Source organism: Bombyx mandarina, chromosome 24 (assembly GCF_030267445.1).
Source record: "Bombyx mandarina strain Sakado chromosome 24, ASM3026744v2".
NCBI classification, from domain to species: domain Eukaryota; kingdom Metazoa; phylum Arthropoda; class Insecta; order Lepidoptera; family Bombycidae; genus Bombyx; species Bombyx mandarina.
In genome coordinates, this window is record NC_143230.1 from 5,320,907 (window position 1) to 5,347,115 (window position 26,209).

The window sequence follows — 26,209 nt, forward strand, 5'->3', positions numbered from 1 at the left end:
GTAACCACTTAACACCAGGTGCGCTGTGAGCTCGTCCACCCATCTAAGCAATAAAAAAAAACAGATAAATGTCGCGTATTAAGCAAAATGTTGCTTAGTCATAGTTTTTCATAATATACATTTCTCAATATTCATTATACCAACCGTGCAAATTATGTCAACGTACTAATAGCCAACTTTACTTATACCAATTAAAAACATTGTGCTTACAGAAATTAAAGCTACGTCAAGTAATTTGCACTGTGTACATAAAAATAGCCCGGTTACGCGGGAGGAATATAACATGTTCTGTAGTCAATTTAACAACTTGGTACATACAGATTATAGATACGCACATAGATCACTGTGTGTAGTAGTAGGACGTATAGCAGTTTTGTTCAAGATTTGAGATATAAGAATTTGTTTTCTAATAGGAAATTTATTCTTTATTTGTATTTGATAATGTGAATTTTTGTGTTTGTTAAAATACAAAAAAAATTATCTAAATAGGACAACCACAAACGGAGGTAGTGAATAAGACACCAAAAATCTTTCGCTTTTTTTCCCCCTACCCATTCGCTGGTACCCTAAGAGGTTATTCCAGCTACGCTATGACGGGTAGGTGAGCTCACGGGCTCAACCTGAGAGAATTTTGCTAACACTAGCCCTAGCAAGAGCTGTGCTTCGCAGAATCTACCATCGGATCGGAATCGCGACCCACTGAGAGGATCCGGCGTGTTCAAATTCAGTGGGCTGTGTCTATGGGTTAGTTCCCTCGTCGAATACTGTGACCGGTGTTTGAACCTTTAGTAACAATTGGTTGGGTTCTTCAATAAAATACTGATAACATATTAGGCATTTATTGAACACCTTGCTTAGGTGGCGGTTGGCGAACAACTGCCCTCGCAGGGGCATCGCCCGACATCGCACATACACGCGTTATATTGCAATAGGTATAGACCAGGGTAGAAGAAGCCTTTAAAAATAATAAAAAGTGAAAAAAAAATTAGTAGAATGATTAGAAAAGCAGGAGAATATTATAAAAATGAAAGGGAAAATAAGGACATAAAAAGGTAAGTTTTCACCAAAATTACGTGAAAAAAAACTTTTTTGAAAACGATAAAAATAAAAAACCTTTCACAAAAAATTTCACATAAATATTGAGGTTACGTGAAAAAAGTGTAAATACAAAAGATCTTTTTATTACCTACAACTTTGCCATTTGACTTTTTTCCATAGGACTTTTAGTTTTGCCGGAAATCGAGAAAAACCGTTTTTTACCCTTAAAAACTCACACCCCTATCCCCTTGCCGACCTCAGATCGCCCGTAAATTATTTTTCCTTTCATTTTTATAATATTCCCCTCCTTTTCTAATGGGTTTCATCCTGCTATTATTTTTTTTGGTTTTAAAAATTATCGACCCTGGTCTAATATGCAACATTGCATATTATCTATACTACATACCTATTAGAATGAAAATCAATATTTTGTCAACAGGCAAGCATCTGGTCTTCTCAACGGATCCGGAGTCGGTGAAGGATGAATTCGCGTTTGACAACCCTGGCTTCAAGCAAGACGAGCGCTGGCAGCATGACGCCACCCTGCCCGTGGGGGGGAAGCCCTCAGTCCTGCACGCCGAGTTCACTAAGCCAGAACAGAGTAAAGATGACACGTTTCTCCAGGTGAGATAACTTTAAACTATTAAAATGCTCAAGTTATGTTATTGATAACATTCTTACTGGTGGTAGAACCACTTGTGAGTCCGTGCGGATAGGTACTACCACCCCGCCTATTTCTGCCGTAAAGCAGCAATGCGTTTCGGTTTGAAGGGTGGGGCAGCCGATGTAACTATACTTGATACCTTAGAACTTATGCCACAAGGTGGGTGGCGCATTTACGTTGTAGATGTTTATGGGCTCCAGTAACCACTTAACACCAGGTGGGCTGTGAGCTCGTCCACCAATCAAAGCAATAAAAAAAAACAAGTATAGGGGTTAAGTAAGTGATTACTGTTGCTTATAGACGCTGATAATGGCATGGGCATTGTCAAGTTGCCAACTCGAAAGACCGTGACCTTACAGATTTACGTAAAAAAAATTGAGTAGTTATTTTTTCTGAATTGCTGGTTACTGGTGCCAGTGGACATCAAACACGTAAATGCCATGTAAAACACGCACTTTCAGACTTGATTTCTGAATCTCAGTTTTTTTATAGTATAACGCCTGCCCCACCCTTCAAACCGGAACGCGTTACTGTTTCACGGCTGAAATTGACAGGGTGGGAGTACGTATTCGTGGGGGCTTATAAGCCGCAACGCTGCTACTCCTTCGGTTTAGAAGTTATCAATGAAGTTATCAACTTATCAAATCTGTATTTCCTTACAAAAATTGGTACACAGAACCAAGGATAATCATCACACTGTAACGCTAGAAAATTGAAATTAATTTTTTTTTGAAATTAACGCCATCTAGCGTATTCGTGGCGCAGTGTGGGGAAATAATATAATTATGAAACACTGCTTAGTGCTCTTACTCGGTGCACACAGCCGGTTTATGACAACGGAGGATTCTGTAATGGAATTCAATTTGCGTAATTCGATATCAGTAGTAGGAGATTAGAGATTAGGAGATTCGCAGGAAAACCATGGTAACCGACATAGCCCAAAGGATTGCGACGTTGAAGTGGCAGTGGGCAGGACATATTGCTCGTAGAACGGATGGCCGTTGGGGCCAGAAAGTTTTGGAGTGGCGACCACGTACCGGAAGACGTAGCGTGGGTAGACCTCCCACAAGATGGACCGACGATCTATCGAAGTTCGCGGGGATCCGCTGGATGCAGGTAGCGTAGGACCGGTCTTTGTGGCGAGGCTTGGGGGAGGCCTATGTGCAGCAGTGGACCTCTGTTGGCTGATAAGAAGAAGAAGTAGGAAGTTCTGTAAGCTCGTACAATCTGTTAATCACAATCTGCCTTGAAGGTGACTATACAAAAAAAAAACATTCAAGGTGATTCGGCATTCACCTCGTGCTGTCCCTGCACCCCGCCTAGCACAGGATAGGCTTGATATATACACATAAACATTTTTAAATCGTTGCAAGTTCGTTCACATCGGACTATCAATCTAAATTCTAGACTGAATCAATTTACTACGCCCAGGAATGCGTTCGTTGGATTCGAAGCGGCCGCTCGCTTTCAATCGTGAACTGTGTGTCGTCGTTCTAATATTACGCAAATAGTTTTTAGATAAACCAGAGGTCCCGCAGTAGTCGAAATTCGACTATAATTAAATGGAATTGTAAGTTTGTACACTATTATGATTGTATTTTATACTTCTATAATCACAAATTTCGCCAAGACTACACTATAGAAAAATATTAATAAAGACAAACAATATTTAATCTATTCTCAATTTGACAACAGACGTCAAGAACAAAAGTTTGACAATAAATAGTATGCATGCGTGTGTGCGTAAAATAAATGGTATGTAGTGTGTGTAATGTTTTCTTTATTGATTTAATGTATCTTTTATGCATTATTTTTAAAAAATATTAGCATTGTGCACTTTTTCTCTATATTCTCTATAAGTGTGGAAAATTTCATACTCCTCCGTCCGCGCAATTTTCGTAAAAAGGGATACAAAGTTTTTGCTTCACGTATTAATATAGAATAATATTGAAAACAAACGGTAAACAAAAGAACGTAATCTATGCGTGTTTGTGTGTGTCAAGTACATGGTAGTGTGTGTAATGTTTTGTTTATTGATTTAATGTATAATTTAAAAGACAATATTAGCATTCTGCACTCCCTCTCTATTTTCTCTGTAAGTGTTTGAAATTTTATACTCCTCCGTCCGCGCAATTTTCGTAAAAAGGTGTACAAAGTTTTTTTCTTTACGTGTTATAATATATAGATAATAATGAGGTATTTAAATAATTCACCGGCATCAATTAGTAATATTTGTACAAGATCACAATGGACATGTAATTCAAATGGTCTTTTTGTGTATAGGCATTAAATGAAAATGTTTAATGCTAGTTTGTTTGTTTGTTAGTCAAGCTCATTACTCATCTAGTCTTAAGTGGTCAGAGTAGAGTATTACTAATTTAAACCACCTTAAATGCCTCCTATTGTGAAACTACAGGTCGAAGTTTGTGTGTGCATAAAAGCTATCCTAACCTGAACGCAATTTTTTTTATTGCGTATATTTGTGTGATTTTTTTTCGTGGACGAGTTCACTGTCCACCCGGTGTTAATTGGTTACCGGAGCCCATAGACATCTATTTTTTTATATAGGTTCTTAATTTCAAATTTCATTTGAAAAAAATCACCAAATTCAGTTTCGTAAACATCTAATTCAATTACATCATCGAATTCAAGGTCAGATTTTATTTTATTATTCTATTAAAATTAACAAAATGTAAAAACAAAAAAAAGAGGAGGAAAACGCAACAAACACATGTCAATTAAATGTCTTCAAGTCATGAATTTGATGTTCGTAAAATAGAATTTTAAATTAAAAACCTATACATAATATATGAGGATGTATGTATATTTACGAGTACTAGAGGTCCCGCAGTAGTCGAAATTCGACTATAATTAATTGGAATTGTAAGTTTGTACACTATTATGATTGTATTTTATACTTCTATAATCACAAATTTCGCCAAGACTACACTATAAAAAAATATGAATAAAGAAAAACAATATTTAATCTCAATTTGACAACAGACGTCAAGAACAAAAGTTTGACAATAAATAGTATGCATGCGTATGTGCGTCAAATACATGGTATGTAGTGTGTGTAATGTTTTCTTTATTGATTTAATGTATCTTTTATGCATTATTTTAAAAAAATATTAGCATTGTGCACTTCTTCTCTATATTCTCTATAAGTGTGGAAATTTTCATGCTCCTCCGTCCGCGCAATTTTTGTAAAAAGGGATACAAGTTTTTGCTTCACGTATTAATATATAGATACATAATATACGAGTATGTATATATATTTATAACATTCTTGTTTTTAATGCATCTTCATTTTCTAACTCAAACGTTTTTTGTCCGATAAAAACGGTCCACACGACGCAACGCTTAATTTTTTAGCCCATTAAAGCCAGTTACAGGAAAATTACCAAACGGCTCTAGATTACGCCTTATCTCATTAATCTCAGTATAAGGTTTTTATTTGGGTCGCATACCGTCACGGCGGAAATTACGACAGTATTGTCAAGTCGTTGAATATTCACCGCTATTAAGGACTCTGAGAAATCGAAAGCTCGACTGTGTTAATGAATTTTGACGTAGATTTGCGTTCGGGAAAGATGAGTTCAAGCCGAATAAGACTTCGGGAATGCAACGAATCCACGTCGCATTTAAATGTGGTCACACCACTTATTTCCGAACGCCATTCTTTTTTTTTTATTGCCCTTGTAGTTATAGGCAGACGAGCATACGGCCCACCTGATGGTGAGTGGTTACCGTCGCCCATGGACTTCGGCAATGCCAGGGGCAGAGCCAAGCCGCTGCCGACCGCTTAATACTCTCAACAAGCCTCGTTTGAAGAAGGACACATGTCATAGCGCTCGGGAAACACCGTGGAGGGGAGCTCATTCCAAAGCCAGATGGTACGTGGCAAAAAAGACCTCTGGAAATGCACTGTGTATGACCGCAGTGGCTCCAGGTAGTATGGATCAACTCTACTCCGGTGGCGGGCGGTGCGATAATAAAATCGAATAATTCCTCAGAGCATTCATTCTCATAGAGATCTAACCTTGTGGAAGAGAAGCGATCGAGTTGAGGCCTGAGCAACGTTTGTTGATAAACACGTGAACTACTTGCTCTAAGCAAATGCCATTTCTAAATCTTCATATTGGATGAATCGTTGCTAAACGGAAAGAATAGATATATATCTAAATCGATCTTTGTAAAGCCTATCGAGGAGTGAAACGTTATTTTGTTTAAGCGACATTTTTGCAACTTTACAGGAGAGAAAATTTAGAAATCAATATTATAACAACAAAAAAAACTTCTTCAGCTATATGAATGGGGTAAACTTAATTGAAGTTCAGTGTAAAAACATTGAACTGTTAATGCTAATACCAATAAAAATGAATTGCTGTTCGTTAGTCTCGCTAAAACTCGAGAACGGCTGGACCTATTTGGCTAATTTTGGTCTTGAATTATTGGTGTTAGTCCAGAGAAGGTTTAAAGGGTAGATAAATATGAAAATGCTGGGGTATTAAATAAAAAATAAAAAAATGTTTTTCTTTTGATGTGTCCCCCGTCGGACGGATTCCTTTTATTTGTTTTATGTTTATTTTATAGAAAAGTTTAGATCTTTTATTTATCGATTGAGGCATTACGAAGTCGGCCGGGTCAGCTGGTAACAAATAAAAACTTCTCCGGCCATTTGAATGGGGTAAACTTAATTGAAGTTCAATGTAAACACATTGAATTGTTAATGCTAATACAAAAATAAAACGCACCGTTTAATTACAAAGATAAATGTTGCGTATTAAACGAAATGCCGCTTAAATCTAATACCCTTTCACCGCTCAAAATGCTTCTAGAAAACGAGTCCTAATGAAGCAGCAATGGATTGATACGGAAACATACGGGTACAATGACCTCTAGCGTTCGTCTTTTATTGCATTACATTGCTTGTTGTGTAAATTGGTAAAACATTTTTTTCACTACCTCTCTCTTTGTTTGTTGGCTTTCGGGATATGAAGTGACTAGGTTTTCTAATAATTCGTACCTATTTCTTTGTTTCTCATATCCTATTCTTGATGATCCTGGACGAACTGCGCCCACAACACACCGGTATCGAAGATTACAAAAAATAACAATAACCAACTTCGTCAAAACAAAATGAGAACTTCATCAATGTATTTCAATGTCAATAAAATATGCATTATTAAGGATAACTGGAAAACTATTTGTAGAACTTTATAAAATGCGAGATTGGGATTACATGGCACACTTAAAGTAAATAATAGTTTAAAAAAACTAACAAAATACGCTTTTATAGAAAATCCAACTAAGAAATAGAATATCAATATATATAATAATATTATCAAAATAACCCTTCTACTCATGATACCATGCACCCCACGCTTTTTTTACAATAAAATAATTTTCTCTTACATTATTTTTAATTCAAATTTATTAAAATTTATTTTCTATTTTTTAGTTGGATTGTCTATGAAAGCGTATTTTGTTAGGTTTTTTTAAACTATTGTTTGCTTTTCATTTTTTAGTTGAATTTCAATTTTTGTTTTTAATATTGAATTGTCATCGGTCCTTAACGAGTATACCAAATTTCGAGTTAATCCGACGTTTTGAAGAGGATCAAAATAATGTTCAAAGATTCCGTTACATACATAATATGTCTGAAGCTAATAAAAGCGTATTAAAAAAAATACAGTAGATTCGAGAACGTCCTTCTTTTTTGAAGTCAGTTAAATAGATAAGAAAATCCTGCTTATTTACAATAAGGAACGAATTGTTGAAAAATCCTAACCCTTTATTACCGTTAATCTGTTACAGAGTGTTGCTTCCATAAGCGACCGCCCTAACCACATCACCGTAAATTTTTAGAAAGATAAGATAAACTCAGTGTACCAATTGATTCAAACAAACTACACGGATAAAGGATCTTTTGTAATTAGGCTTGTTGTTTGGTAGTTCGAGATAAAACACGTATCGAGTTGATTTATTACCATTGTCGAGAGGCGTCCGAATTTGATAGCAACATGGATGGACCATTTTTTTGTTTCGGACGCTATATGATATGGTTCATTGTGGTGTTCTCTTGAAGAATCGAAGACACAATAAAAAAAGTAGGCAGCGGCTTGGCTCTGCCCTTGGCATTGCTGAAGTCCATGGGCGACGGTAAACACTCACCATCAGGTGGGCCGTATGCTCGTCTGCCTACAAGGGCAATAAAAAAAAACAATCTGGTTGATGTCTGTCGTATTGTAAGTAGGAGACTGACAATCTTCTTTGTCTCCACCTTATGCTACTAGGCGAGGTAGGTACGCGAATTTTTCTATTCCATTCTCTTCTATCAGCAGTCATCTCAACACTCACTCCTTTCTCTCCCTCATATCGTCATTCACACATTCCCTCAATGTCTTCTTCGGTCGACCTCTTCCTCCTCCCATTTCCGTACATCGTCTAGTCACATGCATCTCCTATATAGTCAAGTAGAAATCCCCTGTATACTAAATTTTATGAAAATCGTTGGCGCCGTTTCCGAGATTCCGATTATATACATATAATATTAATATACAAAAATTGCTCGTTTAAAGGTATAAGATAAAACGCTTTAGAGAAGGTAAACCTTTATTCCTGAACTATGCAATTGATTTAACAAAAGCCAATCTCGTAAACATCTCAAGTAAAATGATAAGGAAAAAATCATGACTTGTTGTTTGTACATTAAAACGACCTTCGCTATGTACTCAATGATGTCATCGTTTCAATGTTATTTAAGATCATATCGATAAAATTCAATTTATTTGCTGAACTTTACATAGACGTTAGCACAGTACACGCAATGCCCATTATTATGTGGATTTATTATATTGTTGAGCCAAACTATCGCACTTTAAAAAAAAGAATATTGTTCGCACTGAGGGTTCGGGATAAATAAAATTTCACCAAAGTACAACTTAAAAACTGTATTAAACTCTTAAAACACTTAAACACTTCACAAACACTTTAAAACACTCAACAAACACTCTAAAACTCTCAATTCGCTTGTTCCGCTTCGCTTCAGGTAATCCGTTCGCTGTTTCGCTTCGAGTAGTTCCGATTACTGACTGACTGCGTGCCATCCCTGCAACGCTTTTATAGTCGATACCTCATCACTAGATTTATCGAGAATATTCTACACATCTCTAATAGCAGTTTCCGCTATCTGAGAATAGATGGCGTTGTAATTCTCGATCATTCTGGATCCTTCGATATTAGTTCGACTATTCGGCGATAGATGGCGTTACTCTTACCGGCGTAACGCTATTATAGTTGTAGAAAAATCATTTTTTGGCCTATCAAAAATTATGCTAGGACATTCTTAAAAGCAAATCAACCTTTTTATATAAGATGTGATTAAAACAACTTTTACGATTTATTCTCGCAAGGTCGTCGTGGCCTGAAAGATAAGACGTCCGGTGCATTCGTATCTTGCGATGCACCGGTGTTCGAATCCCGCAGACGAGTACCAATTTAATGAAATACGTATTTAACAAATATTTACGATTGACTTCTATGGTGAAGGAATAACATCGTGTAATAAAAATCAAACCCGCATAAATATAATTTGCGTAATTACTGGTATGATAGGTCGTCTTGTGAGTCCGCACGGATAGGTACAACCACTCTGCCTATTTCTGCCGTGAAGCAGTAAAGCGTTTCGATTTGAAGGGTGGGGCAACTGTAGTACTGTTAAAACTGAGACCTTAGAACTCATATCTTAAGGTGGGTGGCACACTTACGTTGTAGATGTCTATAGGCTCCGGTAACCACTTAAAACCAGGTCTATTCATCTATGTAATATTTTTTTTTATTAACATTAATTAATAACTGGAAACGAATCACGCACGGTCATCCAGAGACGGATAAACATACTTATATATGTTTAAATAATATACACTAGTTATAAACCAATAATGACGGCACCCATACCCTGAATCTAAAATACATTATACAGAAATTCCAATCGGGAATTTAACTTGGATCCAGTAGTACTGCAGTCAAGTCATCCAACTAGGCGATCTATTAAACTGGAATTGCTAATGTCCATGTCAAATTTGCATGTCCATGTCTGCCAATACGGCAATAAAAAAAAAAAAAATTAAAGGCCCGATTTTAATTGTTTTTATATACTAGTTTTCCCGGAGTAGTCGACTATAATTAATTTAAATTATAAGTTTGAATATTATTATGGTTCTAGTTACAGATTTCGCCAAAACCACACCATAGATAGACAAATAATATTAAAGATAAACAATATTAACCTATTCTCAATTTAACCACAGAGTTCAAGCAATAACAAAAGTTTGACAATAAACAAAGCGTATATAATTATATGCGTGTATGTCAAATACATGGTAGTGTGTGTAATGTTTTTTTTATTGATTTAATGTATTATAAATGCATAATAAAAAAAAATATAGGATTCTGCACTCCTTCTCTATATTCTCTATAAGTGTGGGAAATTTCATACTCCATCCGCGCAATTTTCGTAAAAAGAGATACAAAGTTTTTCCCTTCGCGTATTAATTTTATACTAGTGGCCCCGCAGTAGTCGGAATTCGACTATAATTAATTTAAATTATAAGTATAAACATTATTATGGTTCTATTGTCAAACACTATTGTAATTCGATAATATAATCACAGTATTCGCCAAAACTGCACAATAGATCAATAATATTAAAGACAAACAATATTAATCTATTTTAATTCGACCACAGACTTAAACAATAACACAAGTTTCCCAATTGATAGTAAACAAAGAGTACATTTTTATGTATGTATTGTGTCAAATACATGGTGGTGTGTGTAATGTTTTCTTTATTGATTTAAAGTATCTTTTAAGCATTATTAAAAAAAAAATTGCATTGTGCACTCCTTCTCTATATTTCCTATAAGTGTGGGAAATTTCATACTTCTCCGTCCGCGCAGTTTTTGTAAAAAGGGATACAAAGTTTTTGCTTCACGTATTAATATATAGATATCTCTATTCCAGCGCGCTCGTATACGTCGAGTGAAGCTGTGGGCACGAGACTTCACGGGTCTCGGTTTCCGCTGCGGAGGAGGCGCCAGAGATGGAGTCCACGTACACTCAGTGCTCAGGAGTGGGCCTGCCGCCGCGGCTAAGTTACAACCAGGTATTATATGACCTAGACCTAATAGACATAAGGTACATAATTGCTTCCAAGAGTTGTTCTTTTTTTTTTATTGCTTAGATAAGACGTCCGGTGCATTCGTATCTAGCGATGCAACGGTGTTCGAATTCCACAGGCGGGTACCAAATTTTTCTAATGAAATATGTACTCAACAAATGTTCACGATTGACTTCCACGGTGAAGGAATAACGTCGTGTAAAAAAAATCAAACATGCAAAATTATAATTTGCGTAATTACTGGTGGTAGGACCTCTCGTGAGTCCGCACGGGTAGGTACCACCGCCCCACCTATTTCTGCTGTGAAGCAGTAATGCGTTTTGGTTTGAAGGGTGGGGCAGCCGTTGTATCTATACTGAGATATCGCAAGGTGGGTGGCGCATTTACGTTGTAGTTGTCTATGGGCTCCGGTAACCACTTAACACCAGGTGGGTGTGAGCTCGTCCACCCATCTAAGCAATAAAAAAAATTGATGCTGGTGTCCAAAGTCGTCCTAATCTTATCGGACCAGCGCATAGGACTACGCCCCCTAGGTCTCTGTCCTTCTACTTTGCCGGTGATGAGTAGTCTTTTGAGATTTGATAGCTTTATGAGTAAGAAGCTCCTATTATGTTTACAGGCGACAAAATAAAAAGCATCAAAATACAATTGATGGGGACTCCGTTAGAGGACGCTGTCAGCATTTTGTCTCTCGCGTCTCCATACCCTGTGGAGTTGGAGGTGGTGGAAGGTGGCAGAGCGAGCGGAGACGGCAGGACGGTACATCATCCGCTGCTGAAGAGGGCCGGCTCGACTGGAGACGTTACAACGGTAGATCAGATGTTTTATTATTGGTGTATAGCACTGGTGGTAGGACCTCTTGTGAGTACGTACGGGTGGGTACCACCACCCGGCCTATTGCTGCCGTGAAGCAGTATTGCGTTTCGGTTTGAAGGGTAGCCGTTGTAATTATACTGAGACCTTAGAACTTATATCTCAAGGTGGGCGGCGAATTTACGTTGTAGATGTCTGTGGGCTGCAGTAACCACTTAACACCAGGTGGGCTGTGAGCTCTTCCACTCATCTAAGCAATAAATAATAATAACAATACGATAATTTAATATCGGCTCGTCTAGTTACTGTCTCACTTGCACTTACCTTGCTTGATTCGGTTATATCTGGGACGAAAAGAAAAAAAAACAGCGCTATAAAAATTATTAAAAAAAATATCGGAGTCGATAAAAACTCAAAGACTTATCGGCGATATACCGATATCGTGTCGTAATGTGAAAAAAATCTAGACTTTTTTTATATTATTATCGGTCTGTCTGCATCGGACCGTTATCGTATCGTAGAATCAAAAGAGAATATCTAAATATCCACAACGCTCACATTCCAACATCACAAACTATTGTTTAACTTCAAACACAATGGGCCAATGAGCATTCCATAACCTACCTTCATTGTATTACAAACACGCATTCGTCCAACAACGAAACGTCTCAAGTATCACCCTGTGTACGCGAAACACTTTTTTAATTACCAGCGAGAAATAAAGTCGAAATTCGCTTGTTAGTGAACATGAAATTAAGTCATTATTTTATCAAATGTCAATGTACACAATAAAAAGATCTTCGATTGCTAATCACCTACAAGTCACCTGAGGTCTGGTGCCATTGGCTAGCGATGACTAATAATTTCGATATTAAAATAATTAGTATTCTCATAAACAGTACGATCGATGTGTATTGTTTTATTCATGTAATTATATGTTTCAATAGAAATGCTTTAATACGAACATCACGTATAAGTTAGATAAAATTGTTATTTTTTATTATGACCAAAAAAATACACATTCAAAATGTCACTGACCGTTTACAAAAATAAGATATACAGGAATATCTTTACCGTCTCCGTTTATAGATGGGGTGAACACAAATGCTTATTTAAATTTCTACACGTGTTGAAATTCTGTGACATCGTGAGACATGAGGCAAACGGGCTCATAGCCCAAAGACACCTCAACATACATGCTCTCTTGAGACATCAAAGTCATTAAACGTTACATTCCTTCTCACAATTGTTAACTCGCATTTGTATGGAGTTTCTAGAGTGTATTGAAGTCTCAAATGCATTGGTATAACAGTAACTATATCCTTCAAATCAGAATATGTGGTGGCGTCAATAGGCCACAGTGGTACTGCTAGCAACCACGTTCTACAAGTATCATTTATACTGTACTTTCTATTCCAGCTCGAGAAAGAAGGTAAGCTATTGCACCCTCCGAAGTCACCGAACACTTCGAATTCGAACAACTCAACACTAGAAACCAAATACGGAAAGAGCGGCATCAAGAAGATATCCGAGAAGATCATCACTTCGACCCTCGAGAGGAACAAGAAGGAGAAACGAGACGGTCTACCCACCACTTTGGAAAGGGAAAACGAGAAGAACAGCAAAATGGCCAAAAGTAGACATTCAGATGTCCCTAGTGGTCTCAGCAAGCCTGAGAGGAACAAAACGAGACACTCGACAGGAGCTGACGTCATAATGCCGCCAGAAAACGGGACAACTCAAATCGAACACGCAGAAATGCAGAAGAGAGATTACGACCCCAAAAGGGGAATGAAGTTCGGCATCAGAGTACTCCCGCCCAACGTGCCTGACGACGGAGTTTTGAGGCAGAAGAGCGTCGAAAACGGAAGCGCCACCGTCGAGAAGAGATCCGTCGATGAAATAGACAAACCCGAGCCGCCACGACCAGCGCCGACCGTACAAATCAAACACGAAAACGAAACCGAACACAAGAAGCCAGTCGTGGCTAAGAGAAGAGAGAAAATGGCGCCGCCCATACCCAACGCTAGAGTTAAAACGAACGAAACTGAGAGTATCAGCCACGAGACCACAGTGTCGGACGCGTCACAAGCAAGCTTCGCCAGAAACGATCTAAACTCGAGCGGCATCAAACGCGACGAGAACGGAATCCCCCAGGAGATACCGCAGCAAATGCTCGACGCGGCCAAAGCGGCCAGAACCAACAGAAAGAGTTCCGTTGAAATATTAAACGAAAAAGATAGACAAGATAACAGGAAAGAAAGGAAAAGCCCTGCAGAAACATCACACGACAAAGAGAAACATGAGCAACAGAGAGACGAGGCTCCTAAGCCCGCGAAAAAGTCAAAAGGGAAAGCCCCGTCTCCTCCGGACGCGGACAAAAATAAAACAGACGACAGTATCCTGGAACGATTGCAGAGAGTCAAGGATTTCCTTAAAAGCGAAAAGTACCATTCAAGCTTACTGAACGACTCTAGTGCGGACACGTCAGGTCGAGCGAGTGCCACACGGATCAACACTTCCACACCGAAGGTCAACAAAACGAGCACTAGCTCCACGCGTCTCGAAGACTCGATCAATTTCAGTCAAGACGACATTGACGATATAGTCTCGAAGCCATTCAAAAGGGAAAGCGACTCACTGAACAACTTCTTCGAGGATTCGAAGTCGAATCTCTCGTCCAACCAGGACGTCCATTCGGTCGTGTCCTTGAATCAGAGCGACAAAAGCGAACGAGGCTCCACGACGATCGAACTAAACAACAGCGACATCACAATACACAGTTCTCCATTGAACGCGACTGTACAGTCCGGGTCCGGCGATACGTCTCTTTTGGATGAAAACGAGAGGAAGGCCGCTTCCCTGGGTGATTTATCCAGGTTCGATTTAAGAACGAACGCCGGTAAACCATCAACCGGTACATTGGAAAGGGCTCAAAGTCTAGACATAACTGCTGATGACGCTGAGATAGCCGAGGCCACGATCTCGCCCAAAAAGAGAAAAGCTATGTCTGTGGTCGAAACAAACTTTTACGAAGCGACCGGCGAAGACACGTTACCCGACACTCTTAACTCGGACAATGGAATCGTTATAAAACACAAAGAACCCAGATTGAGTTTGAACGTGAAAACGTCCGCCATGGAAGGCCTCAGCACATTCCAGCGGAATCGTCTCAAGAAAGCATCCGAATTCGGTAACTTGGAGGACGCTATCGTCAAAGGATCGAGCAGCTCTATAGAATCGGACAAGGTCGATGAAGAACACGACAAGAGAATCAAATCCGGACTACGTATTGGAAGCGAACACGAGACATCCGATCATTTAGCCAAGAGAATCATGGACGAGAACATGAAAGTCCATTTGAAGCTTGTATCGGAATTCGCGAAGACCACTTCAGACGGTAGCACCCTGGCACCACCAGACAACGATCCGCCGACACAACCTAACCTTACGAAACTCGAAACGACACCGACCAAATACGATGAGAAAATAACAATGAACTACGACACAAATATACCGGACGACTTAAAAGTATCGCGTAGTTCGTACGCGAACAGCTTGGAGAGACCAAAGTCCGAGATGATGAAAAAACTGCTCGCCAAAAATCCTATACTCAACGTACACATTGACCAGAGCACTCAAAGAGAGGCTTCTACCAGTGCCGAAGTCCAAACGCCGATGACTGACGCTTCGAAATCCGCCATGCACCAACCCGACATAGTCAACTTCGATCTGAAACCCTCCGAAATGAAAACTAAAGATTACGAGGACTTCGTCAGCAACATCAGGGTCGGCTCGAACAATAGCAGCTTGAATAAGAAAATGGAAAGCTTCTCCACCGACTGGCGCGATTCAAAGGAGGGCAGCGATCTCGTCACATTCACCACAGACAGAACTCAAAACCTTGAAGACAAGACACGTAAGACGTACACAAAATCGATTGAAATCGGCGAACCGACAATGAGGGTAATGCCGCCTGATGTCCTGGAAGGGATCCGGAGACGGCACGACGAGAAAGAGAACCGGACGCTTTACATGGAACCGGGCAACGTATCCCTGACAATGACACAAGAACCGACCCAAAAAACCGTCACAGTCAATGTAGCCGAAGACGAATTCGGGAACAAAGTCATAACGCGAAACGTCGAACAAATATCCACTAAATACGTCACCGCGAAAACTGAAGCACCTCTCCAAGTCGAGCAGTTCAGTTTTGGCATCATGAGAAACGCCGGTCCAACAGACGAACTGGCTCTAGTGGACGGCAACGTTAAGAATATCGATAAGAACGTACTAGACGAAATAAGACGGCAGAACCCGAATATGCATTTCGTATCGGACGAACCTTCGTACACCAAAACGGAGACAATAATTCTGAGCACTTCAGACATGGACGAGGGCCAAGCGAGGGCGTTGATGGAGAAAATGAAGAATGACCCTAGTTTCGTGACGCGCAAAACGCCAGAGGAACCTACGCGATTAGGTGTCAGGATAACGCAGGATCTGGAAGACGTACAAACGTTCACTGAAGATGCAACCGAACTCACCAAGACCAGATACTCCATCCGCCCAGCATCAGCGTCAGACGAACAATGCAAATTAGAATCTCACGACGACGCGCACGTAACCGAGATAGAAGTGGTCGCAACGCGCGCCGACAGAAACGCTAAAGAGAAACCGGATAAGATACACAGCAGACAAAGGGTTCCGTATCGAGAACCGGTTCTATCGTACGAACTTGACATCGAGCTGTTGAGCAATTTTATTTCGAACGAGAGGTACCACTCGGCGAGACAGATGGCGGAGGTCAAGAAAACCAAAACGACCGCCTCAGATCCCAAGAAACGCCACTCCGACTATGACTTGCCCAGAAACAGCCATATCAAGTTCAGAACGGCGACGTACGAATCTCCGAAGGGCACGATAGTGACGAGCACGGATCTGGAAAACCGGAGACTATCGGAGCTAGATCAGATGCAGCTGAGATCGGTCAGTCCGCCCCAAAAACCGGTGTTGCTCGCGAAACCGAGCAGCATACCGGTGAAGGCAACCGAGAAAACCGCCAAAACCGGCGTCTCGTCGAAGATACCGATCGTCTCGGCGCTTAAGTCCTCCAGCCAGGAGAACTTGGCTGAGAGTAAATTCTCTTTGCCGCGATCCCCCCCTCCCCAATACGGGAGCTCCGGAAACATTTCTGTGACCTCGATCAAGAGCAGCTCCAGAAGTCCGAGCGGCGGGAAATTTTAAATCAAAACATGGTCACACTGTTGAGAATGGGAATTTGTTCGTTCAAGCAATTTTGAACCTTACACCAACAACATGAAGTAGGTTTCATGTGTTTATGAAATGTACACATGTATGTTTATGTAAATGTAATACATACCTTTAAAAAAAAACTCGTAGGGATCTATAAGGAAAAAAACGCTGTGACACAAATGAAGTGCCAGTAAAAGGAATATTGTTAATAAAAAAATATATAATATGTAAACTAAAAAAGTGCCTTTCGAAAATTATAATTATCATTAAAATTTAAGTTTCGATATTTTATGTGTATATAACCGTCTCGCTCAGACTTTACTAAGCGTGAGCAGGACGGAAAGATTAACATTCGGTTGTGAAGTTTCATAGTGTTGTCACAATGTAATATTCTAAAGAGATTAAATGTATACATAAATATATACTATATATATAAAATTATTTTATCAATTATTAATGATATCATAACATTATTACATTCCGTCCGAAGAGTATTATAATTAAAATAAAAAATCATGAATTATTTATCTTTTGACATGTACACATTTAAGCTATGTTCCAATATACACTGTGAGCATTGTTCAGTGCTCTCACTGGGGAGAAATAGGTTCCGTTATGTACTTGACAGTATAGTTACGGTATCGTAGGGTAATATATGACGTCATACATAAATCGCCGCCATTTCTCTATTGTGAACACTGCAGGTGTTTTCGAAGTAAAGTTCAGTGCTTTATTCCCGTGATCACTGTTACCGTGCTTAACGACATTTCAATAATTCGGTTATTAAAAACATTTTTTTTTTTAAAAAACAATACTTAATTTTGCTAAAAACTATACTTTTATTATGCGATTAATTCAACTGACAATGACTTGAATATTAAATTTTGAAATATAACAATTCAAACAATATTTTTATCGTGATGACATCTTATAGATAGATGAAAACTGGCTGCACGCACGAATAACTGTCACGTTCCGCCTGAGTCCGAGCGCGCAAGCGAGAGTGCGAAGCAAGTGATAGAGAGACACGATCGGCCGAAGCGTTGGCTTGTGACACATTTCTCTCTTCACGTGTGACGTCAGAGCTAACACCTCGAATCGCTCTGCTATTGTCATTATCACTTAAAACTATCGTCCGTAAACTGACTACAGACAACCAATTATTTGTTGAAGTCAAAACAACGCCTAAAAACAGTAACAACAACTTCGATAACAGTACCTATACGACAGAATTCAGTTTTAAATAGTGACGCGTTTAGCTGACTATAAAGGAATGGCTTCGCAGTATACTAAATTGAAATCACACCTTACAGTGCTCGCAGTGCAAATCGGAACATAGCCTTAATATTGAAGACGAGAATACGGACTTTTCGTTTAAAAACAAACAAACAAACAAACAAATAATTTCGTGTCTTCACGAATTCGGGTCCACGTACTTAACTAGAAATAAGTAAAGTTAACATTATATTTATTAACCGTTATAAAAATAAAATTTTACCATAACATGTTTTATCACAGTTAATTAGGTACATATTGTATTTTATTGATCGATATAAGTTAATAAAGATGAAATGTTAAAAAAAAAAACGAAAAGCCTTTTCTTTTTATTTGTAAACTTTTGACGTGACAACGTCTTATAATTCGATGGAGCCGGCTGCACGTACGAAAAAACTTTACTCATGCGGCGTTACCTCGCTCGGAGGCGTTCCATTTAAGGCTTGCAGTGCAAGCGAGAGCGCGCAACGAGCGACAAAGAGGCACAATCGGCCTCCGCGTTCGGCAGCGTTCGACATCTGTCTCTCTCCTACTTGACTGAGCGATGCTTCCGCGTGGACAGCTGCTATACAATAATACATTTACATGTTTTCATCAAGTATGAAGTTCAGTGAAAAGTGAATGCGGTGTCAATTGTTTATAGCAACGATAATTGCGGTAATTGAAAAATGAAACCATTCCATCAGTATTTTCTTATGACGTTGTCACGTTCAACTATCGTTAGTAAACCGACTTTACAGACAACCGATTTTTTCGTGTGCTTTTGAAGCTTACGGGCGGACAGTTGCGCTTTGCCGAGCTTCCAGGATAGATGTCTGGGTGCGCAGAGAACTCAAACGGGTACCGGTGTGGTTGTAACTCCAGCCTTGGTTCTGTGTAGTATTTACCTCTAGTTTTTTTTTCTACCTAATCTGGTAGCCTTGAGAGGCCATGCCAGCTCACGGGGCTCTAACCAGAGGAGGTCCCTCTCGTGATCACAACACGAGTCTAAATTACTGGTGGTAGGACCTCTTGTGAGTCTGCACGGGTAGATACCACCACCCCGCCCATTTCTGCCGTGAAGCAGTAATGCGTTTCGGTTTGAACGGTGGGGCAGCCGTTGTAGTAGTAGTTGTGGTGGCAGTTGGAAGATGCGTGCCCAAAGGCCTGGCAACAATGACATTACGCAGGCCCACGACCTGAACGCCATCCCTCCACTGACACCCCCGGCAAGTGCAGCAGCTCTTCAATTGCGTACAAGCGGGCGAGGTCGAGGACCTTGGAGAGGTGGTCCAAGGCCACGAAGAAAACGCATTTTTTTATTGCTTGCTTAGGTGGGTGGACGAGCTCACAGCCCACCTGATGTTAAGTGGTTACCGGAGCCCATAGACGTCTACAACGTCGCCATCCACCTTGAGATAAAGTTCTAGTTGAGGCCTCAAGTATAGTTACAACGGCTGCCCCACCCTTCAAACCGAAACGCATTACCGCTTCACGGCAGAACGGCAGGGTGGTACCATGCGAACACACAAGAGGTCCTACCACCAATCGCCACGAGGCGACGTTGTCGGGAAATCGTTATATGATGCACGCCAAAAAAAAGACAGTAATCTTAGAGTTATATTATATTAATCGAATCTGCTATTACATTCGCTCTTACAATTCGATTTAAAGGTTTTCTTAAACTTTTTACTGCAAGTCAATTCGTGGCATGTGTCCTTCAGAGCGCGCTTACACGCTTTCCTGCAGGTCCTTCTAGATTTTTTAGAGGCACAACTCCAAGGACTTCTGAGTACACCCTTACGAAGTGGAACACGGCTCGCGTCTACAGAATATCGACCTTCTGTTACATAATCATAAGGAATTAAATACGTCGATATCTCAGCTAAAGAATCGTGCCCGAAATCCGGTTCTAATTCATACTTTTCATCGAATAGTTGATTCAGAAGATCTATAGTCTTCGTTCTTTTGTATATTTCTCCCAAAGCGAGCTGCTTCTGTAACAAATTAATGAGAAAATAGAATAGGCGTTTTAAGCAGTTTGTCGAGGCTTAAAATTTTTACATGAGGTAAAAATAAACAAAAAATTATAGTTTAAAAAAAAAACAAAAAAAAAAACGCTTTAACAGAAAATCCAACTAAACAATAGAAAATCAATTTTAATAAATTTGAATTAAAAATAGTGTAAGATAAACTGATTTTATAGTAAAAAAGAGCGTGTGGTGCTTTTTAGGATATCAAAATAACCCTTCTACTTATATCTGTTCATAAAATATTTATAACTATTGATACCGTGCACCCACGCTTTTTTTACAATAAAATCATTTTTTCTTACACTATTTCCAATTCAAATTTATTGAAATTTATTTTCTATTTTTTAGTTGGATTTTCTATAAAAGCGTATTTTGTTAGTTTTTTTTAAACTATTATTTATTACTTTAACTATATCGATACTTTCAGAGGTTATCGCTTAGGTAATATTAACACTGATTGTTACCTAAAATAAATACATATAAAATACGTATTTATTATTAGATGCTAATAATCCAAATAAATAAAATACGTACAATGACAAATGACAAACCGTACAAGCGGCAAGCGTACAACGCGACGTTTGAATTTAAAAGCATTGTAATTTAAGGCACTGTTGCAATCTTGTAACGTTTATAACAAAATAATGACGTACCTTTTAATTTTTCAATTAATACAAACATGTTTTATTTTTCACTTAAAACGTAAGCCTGTAATAGAATTGAAAACATAATTTTCTTTGAGACTTATGATTAGTACGTCTTGTTTTTTTTTCTTATTATAAAGGAATGATTACCGGAGGCCTTTCTAGTTTCACTAGGACAGGTGAGCGAGCATGGGCTCAATCAGGAGGGGTGGGATTTGTTAACAGCTACCCGAGCGCCTCCGAAGGAGACCTGACAAGTCAAGAGCAGCTGCTTCGCGAATGAATCTACTACCGGATCGGAATCGCGACCCGCTGAGAAGATCGGGCGAGAAACTCAACGGGCTGACGTATGGATGGTTCTCGCTAATGGACAGTACTCGGGACACGACCCCACGTGTGATCGCAATAGACTTCTTTCAAACAACGCCTGAGAGAGGAAGCACGCGACACGCAATAAAGGGAGAGAAGGAAGCTCATTCCAGAACTGGGTGGTATGAGAAAAAAATGCTCACAGGAAATGAACTTTTCGAAATCTGCCAACCGTCCATAATAGTTCCCATCATCAGCCTCAACTAATTTACCTTCAGTTCTACTAATTCCTTCCTTACACTGCTAAGGTACTCATCTTCCGTATTGTACCTACGTTAGTACCATTCTCATTCTTATTTCCCACTTATAATTTATGTTTCGATACCAGAATTCTCAATAAAAATAATGTTTCGGCTTTGTTAACGATATGGGGCGTATGGTAGCGATGTTCTAGTGGGTTCATTGTATGGTAATAACATTTAGAAGTTTCTCGAAAATTTTGACTTACAGTCTTACGTCACATGATAATTGTGGAGTATGCTTAGTAACTTTGCGTACCTTAATTACGATTTGAATTTTTATTGTTTTAACATCTCAAACTCGCCCGTTGCTGTTATAATTAGACCACAATCTTTTGACGAAGCTTACCCGAGTTTTCCCAGTTACTTAGTATTTAGTTAGATTAATATACGCAGAGTTACGTATTCCAGTGTTATCTGTATCAAAATTACGTACGAGAAAAGAACAACAGTTTGGCTGTAAATGCCAAGTATCTCTAATGCAACATCTCAACAAATGCTATAGTACAGTAGATAGGGGGGAATAAAGACTAGAGTTAGAGTAGGGACAAATATGGGATATCACAATACTATTGTTGAGTTGTTAGATTTAACTTTTTTGAACTGAAAATGACTTTAATTTAGTGTTTAAGAATATTAAATAGCTTAATTTAGTCATCAAAGTTTTGTAAGTTATTAAAGATATTAAATAGTTAATTACCTAATATTAAGTACCTAGTACTAAATAGTGGCAGCCCTATCGAGAAACTCTATTGTCCCAATATGTAACCTGATTTACCCCAAACCAAGGTGAAACGGTCCAAGCTAGTTTTTTCAGTTTTTGTGTATATTTTGTAATGAACTAGGTATGTATAATAACGCATCGTGTATAAAAATTTAAGGCTTCGGAATCATTTTAATTTCAATTTTATTGGTACTACCCTAAGAATAACCATTGAAAATGTGTTGGATTTGGAAAGGATCCCGATTCCTCCCAATCTACGGTACTTGGAGTGTTACAACACGCAAACGGGGCAAAAAAAGGGTGCGTGTGTACTTATGTACGCGCGTAAGAAGTTATACTTAATTTTTTTTTTTTTTTTAATCAATTTGAAAAAAAAATCGATTAAACAACATCCTCAAACACGCATATTGGACATCCCTTTTCTTGACATCGTATAAATTCGGTAATTCTCGGTACGGTTCGGAAAGTTCACCTGCGGCTATATTCAGACTCGCCAATTTACGTCAGTCGTATTGTAATGAGCGATTTAATGGGCAACTTCATTCTGTTAATTTTGTGTCACGGTGCGCGCGCATCGTAAAATTTCACTCTTATCAATTTTTCATAACGCGCCTAAAGAAGTATAACTTCAAAAACTAAAATGTAACATGTCCAATAAAGTAACTTCACAACGAAAACTACATTTAAATTTTATTCGCTATAAGAATCATCGCTGGAATATCCTTCACTATAATATTTATCGTATACAAATTTATTTCTGCACGTCTTTCTGCATTCCCTTCGGTAACGTCTTTTGACGCGTCTCGCGCACTTGTATGTGTAGCATACGTTTTTAAAGGCGCGGATACAGGCCCTCTTGCATCGCCTCGCTGCGTTTTTACTGCAAGAATTACTCCACGTTCTCCTAGATTTGATCTGACCTTCACTTAAATTAAATTCTTCAGGGTGTGCCCTTCTATTTGGCGATAAAAGCTGCAAACATGTGAGAATAATTCAATCGCTAATCACTTTATGTTGTTGCTGGCTTGTAATATAATAGTTTTTGACTTTTTTTTTTATTGCTTAGATGGGTGGACGAGCTCACAGCCCACCTGGTGTTAAGTGGTTACTGGAGCCCATAGACATCTACAGCATAAATGCACCATCCACCTTGAGATATAAGTTCTAAGGTCTCAGTTTAGTTACAACGGCTACCCCACCCTTCAAACCGAATCGCGTTACTGCTTCACGGCAGAAATAGGCAGGGCGGTGGTACCTACCCGTGCGGACTCACAAGAGGTCCTACCACTAGTGAAAACCAGTTGGATGTGGATTTCAATTGAATAAATGTAGATATACTCTCCTTCAGACTTGTGCCTGCTTCGAAAATACGTAATTAAATGCCAGTAATGGCGTGGACCATGTATGCCGTTTGGATGTCAGAGATCGGGAAGAAAAATACCTAAAATTGGAGCGGGAAGAAAAATGGCTATTTTGAACTGCATCTAGAGATTTCGATAGACAGTAAATGGGGTCTATGACTTGGTCTGAACTATGGCTAAGACTTGGACGCGGACAGCCCAAAACCTTTATTAAGGAAATAAATGGATATTGAATGGCTTAAGATACAAGTATAATAAATGGCAACAGAAGGTAGTTTGCCTGTTGGATTAAACTACAGAATATAGATAAAGTTAGTGTAGTCAAACCAGTCCAAAGAACACATCGTTCTGCAAAAAAGGATAGGCGGTATAAGACTGCGTGCGAACTCTCCCAAGCTGTAGACCGACTTAATAAGTCTTTAGTTAGAAATCTCTTACTTAAAAGCGCAGTAGGATGAAACAAGGAGAACTAAGGACATAATAAGACACATTAAATCCGCGCCCTTCAATCACGACCATTCTATCAACAGTATAACGACTCAGAAGAAGAAAGTAACAAAACTGACACAAGATAAAAATACTCTTAAATAAATATATATATTAAAAAATACTAATAAGTTGTATGTTACGACAATTAATTTACGTCTCGACTTAATCTATATCTATACTAATATATAAATCTACAGTGGTTTTTACGGATGTTCCGTTGTAACTACTGAACCGTGCATCCGATTGACTTGAAACTTGGTATCCATGTAGAAAATACATGTACTTAAGGGATAGGCTAATATTTATATGAGTGTTGGACTCCCTACACTAGTTGCGGTGGCGTTAATGATGAGAATCTTTGTGGGGGTTAGAAAGAATAATGTTAATTTTAAATGGCCAACGAAGCGGACGGGTACAGCTAGTTAAATAGAAAAGCACTTGAAGATCCGCTCATTGGGAACTCACAGAACGAAATGTCTTATCAGCTCCTACGCCATTCGTGTCCGATAATTCTTCGTCGCCCACAGGGAGCCTTCCGTGCTTAACGCTGTAATCTTGTAATTTCGTCTGTCTCTGAAGGTCCTGCCAGCGATGCTGGTTCTTCTGGAGTATTCCATTCAACAAAAAGGCGTATATCTCCCGATGTTTCTTACTCGGTATGCCGCTGTGTGATTTTATTGACTGAAATCAACGGCTTACTTAAGTTATAGTGTATTCTTCGATTTTAGCGTTATGTAAACGTGGTATGGACATGTGATGCGTAGAGAGAAGATGCATGTGACTATTAAGAATGTTAGTGAAGAGGTAGGTATGCATTAAATCTTCGCTTGATATTGAATGCCCTGCATTGTGTATAAATGCAGGTGTCTATGGTCCGCACTTTCGCTTTCCTCGTGGTGCCGTTGCACGGTCTGCACGCTGTACTTTAAGTTCATATTCTATCAGCCCATGGACATCCACTGCTGGACATAGGCCTCCCCCAAGTCTCGCCACAAAGACCGGTCCTGCGCTGCTGCATCCAGCGGATTCCCGCGAACCTCAATAGGTCGTCGGCCCTCATTGTGGGAGGCCTACCCACGCTACGTCTTCCAGTACGCGGTCGCCACTCAAGAACCTTCTGGCCCCAACGGCCATCCGTTCCGCGAGCAATGTGTCATAAGTATTATATTATTGTACTGTCTGTCCGCTTGATTACCATCAATAAACTGCTGGATGTTTACTACTGGTTTGTTCTTGAACCCCACGCAAGTTCCACCTGCGCGACTGACACGAATCAGAGGCCCGCGTGTCATTGATCTGCTCTAATAGTGACTAGATGTATGGAAATGGTAGTGCAAGGTAGAGGGAGAAGAGGTCGATCGAAGAAGACATGGATGGAGTGTGTGAATGACGATATGAGGAGTAAGCGTTGAGATGACGGCTAATAGAAGAGAATGGAAGAGAAAAATTAGTTGTGCCGACCCCACCTAGTGGGATAAGGTGGAGAAAAAAAAGAAGAGGAAACACAATTAAAATTACTTTTAGGTTTTTCTCTCGCGTATTTTATAATGTTATTAATTCCGAGGTTTAGAATACAGTTTTAGTACAGTACATAAAGTTGTAGGTACGTTTGGAACGATTCACAACCGCGAGCTTCTTAAAGCACTTAAGGGAATTCAGCATTATCGTACAGTCTTTTTTTAGTATTAGATCATTTCGTTGCAAAATAAAGTAAAGATATTAATTAAGTTTTTAGTCTAGTTCGGTTTGATAGTTCATCAACGCAGACGTTTCTAGATTCAGTCACACCTTTTTTCATAATTCAATTCATTCATAATCATTTTTTGTGTGTTACTTGGGTAGTTTTCCAATTACATTTTTTTATTTTTTTTCCTACCTATGCTGATAGCCTTGAGAGGCTATTTCAGCTTCGCCCTAACGTTTGTAGATGAGCTCACGGGGCTCAAACCTGATGACGTTGCTAACACGAACCCTAGCAAGAGCCGTGCTTCGCAGAATCTACCACCGGATCGGAAACGCGACCCACTGAGAAGATCCGGCGAGAAACTCAGTGGGCTGTATCTGAGAGTTAATTTACTCGTCGAGCCCTTCGTCGCAAGCGACGGGTTCGACGAGCACGGTGACCGGTGCTTGAAGTACCT

At 39.3% G+C, this 26,209-nt stretch overlaps 2 protein-coding genes across 2 annotated transcripts in view; one reads left to right on the forward strand and one right to left on the reverse strand.

The window, feature by feature from the left end:
• The window catches only part of LOC114246722 (uncharacterized), a 68,835-nt gene extending 51,517 nt beyond the window's left edge, over window positions 1–17,318 (forward strand). The window contains exons 2-5 of the mRNA XM_089738217.1: window positions 1,478–1,662; window positions 10,730–10,871; window positions 11,506–11,696; window positions 13,119–17,318. Of these exons, the coding sequence (XP_089594343.1) occupies window positions 1,478–1,662; window positions 10,730–10,871; window positions 11,506–11,696; window positions 13,119–16,946 (4,346 nt within the window). The 3' untranslated portion in view covers window positions 16,947–17,318. The remainder of the gene's footprint in view (window positions 1–1,477; window positions 1,663–10,729; window positions 10,872–11,505; window positions 11,697–13,118) is intronic.
• A 2,519-nt stretch (window positions 17,319–19,837) lies between these two features.
• Window positions 19,838–25,360, reverse strand: LOC149499952 (uncharacterized). Its single transcript, XM_089738269.1, has 3 exons — window positions 25,337–25,360; window positions 24,534–24,749; window positions 19,838–20,206 (listed from the first exon to the last, which is right to left on the reverse strand). The coding sequence occupies exons 1-3, from the start codon at window positions 25,358–25,360 to the stop codon at window positions 19,838–19,840; spliced, it is 609 nt and encodes a 202-aa protein (XP_089594395.1).
• Between the last annotated feature and the right edge of the window lie 849 nt (window positions 25,361–26,209).